This window comes from Arachis ipaensis, chromosome B03 (genome assembly GCF_000816755.2).
Source record: "Arachis ipaensis cultivar K30076 chromosome B03, Araip1.1, whole genome shotgun sequence".
In the NCBI taxonomy this organism is placed as follows: Eukaryota; Viridiplantae; Streptophyta; class Magnoliopsida; order Fabales; family Fabaceae; genus Arachis; species Arachis ipaensis.
In genome coordinates, this window is record NC_029787.2 from 120,735,116 (window position 1) to 120,740,179 (window position 5,064).

At 42.7% G+C, this 5,064-nt stretch overlaps 1 protein-coding gene across 1 annotated transcript in view; it reads left to right on the forward strand.

The window, feature by feature from the left end:
• Window positions 1,675-5,064, forward strand: part of LOC107631198 (receptor-like protein kinase HSL1) — a gene marked incomplete in the record, with an annotated part of 4,736 nt that continues 1,346 nt past the window's right edge. Inside the window, 2 exon segments of the mRNA XM_016334559.2 lie at window positions 1,675-4,400; window positions 4,833-5,064. Of these exon segments, the coding sequence (XP_016190045.1) occupies window positions 1,793-4,400; window positions 4,833-5,064 (2,840 nt within the window).

Genomic DNA, 5,064 nt, shown 5'->3' on the forward strand with positions numbered 1-5,064 from the left:
CAACCTTGTTCCAATTAAATCAGCAGAGTGTTTTTATGTTTAAATTAAAATATAATTAAAAATGTTGAACATTATATTTCTTAACAAATTACATAAACACATGTGTGGAAAATAATGATACCTTTCACCAATGCAAAATGAGAGAGTGCTTCAGCTGGAAGGTGGTGATGGTCTTCACCAATGAATCTTTTTTGGTTTGGGATTCACTAATGCGTGTGAATATCCCGTAGAATAAGAAATTTAAAAAACTGTATCTGTTACGTGAAGTTACGAAAGTAAAGCAAAGTCACCATAATCACCAATGAAGTGGGTGGGTTTTAAAATTTAAATTTAAATTAAAATCTAATTATAGATATGTATCTACAAAATAGGAACATGTTACACTAAAAAAATAATTAAATATTATTTAAATCTGATTAAAGGCTGATTAAAGGCTGATTAATATTGTACAACTAGCATTTCCCGAATCCGAAATATGAAATATCACGCCGCGATTAGGCATCTATCAAAATTTATTCTTAATCATCAAAATAAATTAAACAAAAATTAAATACTAAATTATAGACACAGTAAAATTCACTTATTAATTAATCCGAGGCCAAAAATTGAGATCTAAAAGTAAACAACTTAGGGTGTGTTTGGGAAACTCGTTGGAAGAGAAGAAGCACGTTTAGACTTCTTGAAAGCTTCGACTTTTGGTTTGGCAAATTTTTTTTTCATAAACGCAGAAGTGATTTTGCTACCAAAACCAACGTTTACAAGAAGCAACTATTTTTAACTTCTGCGTTTTCCTTACGAGCTTTTAGCCATAGATATTAACCATTTATTTATCTTTTACTAACTTTATCCTTCATATATGTTATTATATTATTTATAAAATTCTTATTATTTCTATTTATATGAGCTCTATTTTTTTATTATTTATTATTTTTATTTTTTTCAACTATTTATTTGACATTATACACTTTTATAATTGTGATTTTTGTGTATTATGTTTGTTATTATCTTTTTATAATATGATTTATTGATTCTATTAGGTAAAGTAAATTAAACAAAAAATATCAAAATCAAGTTTGCAAAATCAATTTTATACAAACTCCCGTTTACAAACTGTAATCCAAACACACACTTACAAGCTAGCAAAAAGGTAAGGTTCTAAATAGAGGAAATTTTAGCCTCTACGTATCATCACAATATGCATGTTGTAACTATATCACTTACACGGTTACACCAATACTGCACCTTTTGCTGACCAGTCCAAAACCGCATTGGTTGTTAACCGTAGCTACTAGCTAGTAACATTTTGCCGTATTAGTCATGTCAAGTAAAAAACATTAAAATCCACTATTAAAATTAATTATTAATATAAAATATATATTAAAAAAATTAAATAATATATATATATAAATATATAATAATTAATCTTAATATATAAATAATGTTTTTGTAGTCATGCATTTACTAATTAACGCCAAGTATACTCAAAATTAACTTGTATACTATCTTTTGTGAGAGTTGGAATTAAACCTCGGTTGTTTAGGCCAAGTCAGGAATGTTTAACCCAAAAAAGAATCATTTTATAAGTTTAGCAGCATAATCATACTGTTATTTTCCAAATTGATGCACTGGAGACTGGAGTGTCCTATTTAAAGATGCTTGGTTATGAGGAGCGGACAAATACAAAAAAATTTAAAAATAAAAAAACAAGTGCATTTGTCTGTCTCAATAAATTGAGCGCACACACTCATTACTTACTCTTGACTCTAGAGTCTTGATTCCATAGGAAGCCACAATGCTTCATCTGCTTGTGTGCATGCTCTGCATTCTCCTCTCCCCAGTGACCTCCCTCAACCAAGAAGGCCTCTACCTCCAACAATTCAAGCTAACCCTCGACGACCCCGACAATCGCCTCGCCGACTGGAACCCCCGCCATGCCACCCCTTGCAACTGGTTTGGCGTCCTCTGCGACCCCCCTACCAACACCACCGTCACCTCCCTCTCCCTCCCCGACACTAACATCGCCGGTCCATTCTCCGCCCATATCCTCTGCCGCCTCCCCAACCTCTCCTCCATCAACCTCTTCAACAACTCCATCAACGCCACCCTCCCCCTCGACATCTCCCTCTGCTCCAACCTCCAACACCTCGACCTCTCCCAGAACCTTCTCACCGGCACGCTCCCCCACACTCTCCCTCACCTCCCCAACCTCCGCTACCTCGACCTCACCGGCAACAACTTCTCCGGCCCCATTCCGGACTCCTTCGGGACCTTCCAGAAACTCGAGGTCATCTCCCTCGTTTACAACCTTCTAGAAGGCACCATCCCTCCCTCATTGGGGAACCTAACCACCCTCAAAATGCTCAACCTCTCTTACAACCCATTCTACCCGGGTCGGATCCCGGACTCGCTCGGCAACCTCACCAACCTCGAGGTTCTCTGGCTCACACAGTGCAACCTCGTTGGCACCATTCCAGACTCGCTTGGCAACTTGAAGAACCTCAGGGACTTGGACCTTGCGCTCAACGATTTGTACGGTTCCATCCCCACTTCCCTCACTCGTTTGACTCGTTTGACTCAGATTGAGTTGTACAACAACTCGCTCTCCGGGGACCTGCCTCGTGGCTGGAGAAACCTCACCGCCCTACGCCTTCTCGACGCCTCCATGAACCACTTGACGGGGACCATACCGGAGGAGCTCTGCGCGTTGCCCTTGGAGAGTCTCAACCTCTACGAGAACCGCTTTGAGGGCCAGCTGCCGCCGAGCATTGCCAATTCGCCCAACCTCTACGAGCTCAGGATCTTCGGGAACCGTCTCACCGGAAGGTTGCCGGAGAATCTGGGGCGCCATTCTCCTCTCAGGTGGCTCGACGTCTCCAGCAACCAGTTCTTGGGGCCGATTCCGTCCACGCTGTGCGATCACGGGGAACTGGAGGAGCTTCTTGTGATATACAATTTGTTTTCCGGCGAGATTCCGGCGAGTCTGGGAACGTGCCAGAGCCTGACGCGGGTGAGGCTGGGGAACAACCGGTTCTCCGGCGAGGTGCCGGCGGGGATGTGGGGTCTCCCCCACGTGTACCTTCTTGAACTCGCGGAGAATTCGTTCTCCGGCCCCATTGCGAAGACCATTGCCGGTGCCGGGAACCTTTCGCTGCTGTTTCTCTCGAAGAATAAGTTCGAGGGAGTGATCCCCGACGAGGTTGGGTGGTTGGACAATCTCGTGGAATTTTCTGGCAACGATAACATGTTCAGCGGTTCGATCCCAGAGACTGTTGTGAATCTCGGGCAGCTTGGGACCCTTGATCTTCACAACAACAAACTATCCGGGGAGCTTCCAAAAGGGCTTCATTCTTTGAAAAAGCTGAGCGTTTTGAATTTGGCCAACAATGGCATTGGTGGGAAGATTCCAGATGAGATTGGTAGCTTGTCAGTTTTGAATTCTCTTGATCTCTCCAAGAACCAGTTCTCCGGGATGGTCCCTCACGGATTGCAGAATTTGAAGCTGAACATTCTGAATTTGTCTTACAATCGTCTCTCCGGGGAGCTCCCTCCTCTGTTGGCTAAGGACGTGTACGTGGATAGCTTTCTGGGGAACCCCGGTTTGTGTGGGGATTTGAAGGGTCTCTGCAGTGGAAGAGGCCAAGCCAAGAGTTTGGGCTATGTTTGGCTTCTCAGGACTATCTTCATTGTCGCCACTTTGGTGTTCTTTGTGGGCGTGGTGTGGTTCTACCTCAAGTATAAGACTTTCAAGGATGCCAGAAGGTCCATTGATAAATCGAGGTGGACCTTGATGTCGTTTCATAAGCTGGGTTTTGGTGAAGATGAGATCTTGAATTGCCTTGATGAGGATAATGTGATTGGAAGTGGGTCATCCGGGAGAGTCTACAAGGTGGTGCTTAGCAGCGGGGAAGCGGTTGCGGTGAAGAAGATATGGGGAGGGGCAGGGAAGGGTGGAGAGAGTGGAGATGTGGAAAAAGGTGGTGGTGGACGGGTGCAGGACGAAGCTTTTGATGCGGAGGTTGAGACTTTGGGCAAGATCAGGCACAAGAACATTGTTAAGCTGTGGTGTTGCTGCACAACCAGGGATTGCAAGCTACTGGTTTATGAGTACATGCCCAATGGTAGTCTTGGTGATTTGTTGCATAGCAGCAAAGGTGGGTTGTTGGATTGGCCAACCAGGTATAAGATTGCCGTTGACGCTGCTGAAGGCCTCTCTTATCTACATCATGATTGTGTTCCACCAATTGTTCATAGAGATGTGAAATCCAGCAATATCTTGTTGGATGGGGACTATGGTGCCAGGGTGGCGGATTTTGGAGTGGCCAAGGCCGTCGAAACTGGAGGGAAAGGAGGAACCAAATCCATGTCTGTCATAGCTGGGTCTTGTGGGTACATTGCGCCAGGTTTGTAGAAATTTCATGTTATTAAATTTCACTTTGGCTCGCGTTGACTATAATTTCTCTGACTCTAAAGATGCATTTGTGGGTTTAGTGGTAGATAATACTTGTGCTTAGCTTAGCACATAGGCTTCGTGTTGTTAGTGTAATTTGATAATAGTATGGAGCTCTCTGTAGATCTTGTTCTGTTCTTGCTCTCTTAGCTTAACTAACAGCCCTTTGATGGCACTTCATGTGTACTTTTGTTGTTATAATTTCTCTAAATTACTAGACTACTAGTAATAAAATATGAACAGTTAATGATCTAAACTCTAAGAAAGTACAGATTGTGTAGCATATTTTCCTTTTGATTTTTGTTTGCAAGCATCATATTTTGTTTCGTGTGTTATTAATATATTTGTTTGGACTAGTCTGACCTTTGATTGTTTTGTTCTGCAGAATATGCATACACTCTCAGAGTGAACGAGAAAAGCGACATATACAGTTTTGGTGTTGTGATACTTGAGTTGGTTACCGGGAGGCGTCCGGTGGATCCTGAATTCGGAGAGAAGGACTTGGTGAAGTGGGTGTGCACCACCCTGGATCAGAAAGGGGTGGACCATTTAATTGACTCGAGGCTTGATTCTTGTTTCAAAGACGAAATTTCCAAGGTTTTCAACATTGGCCTCAT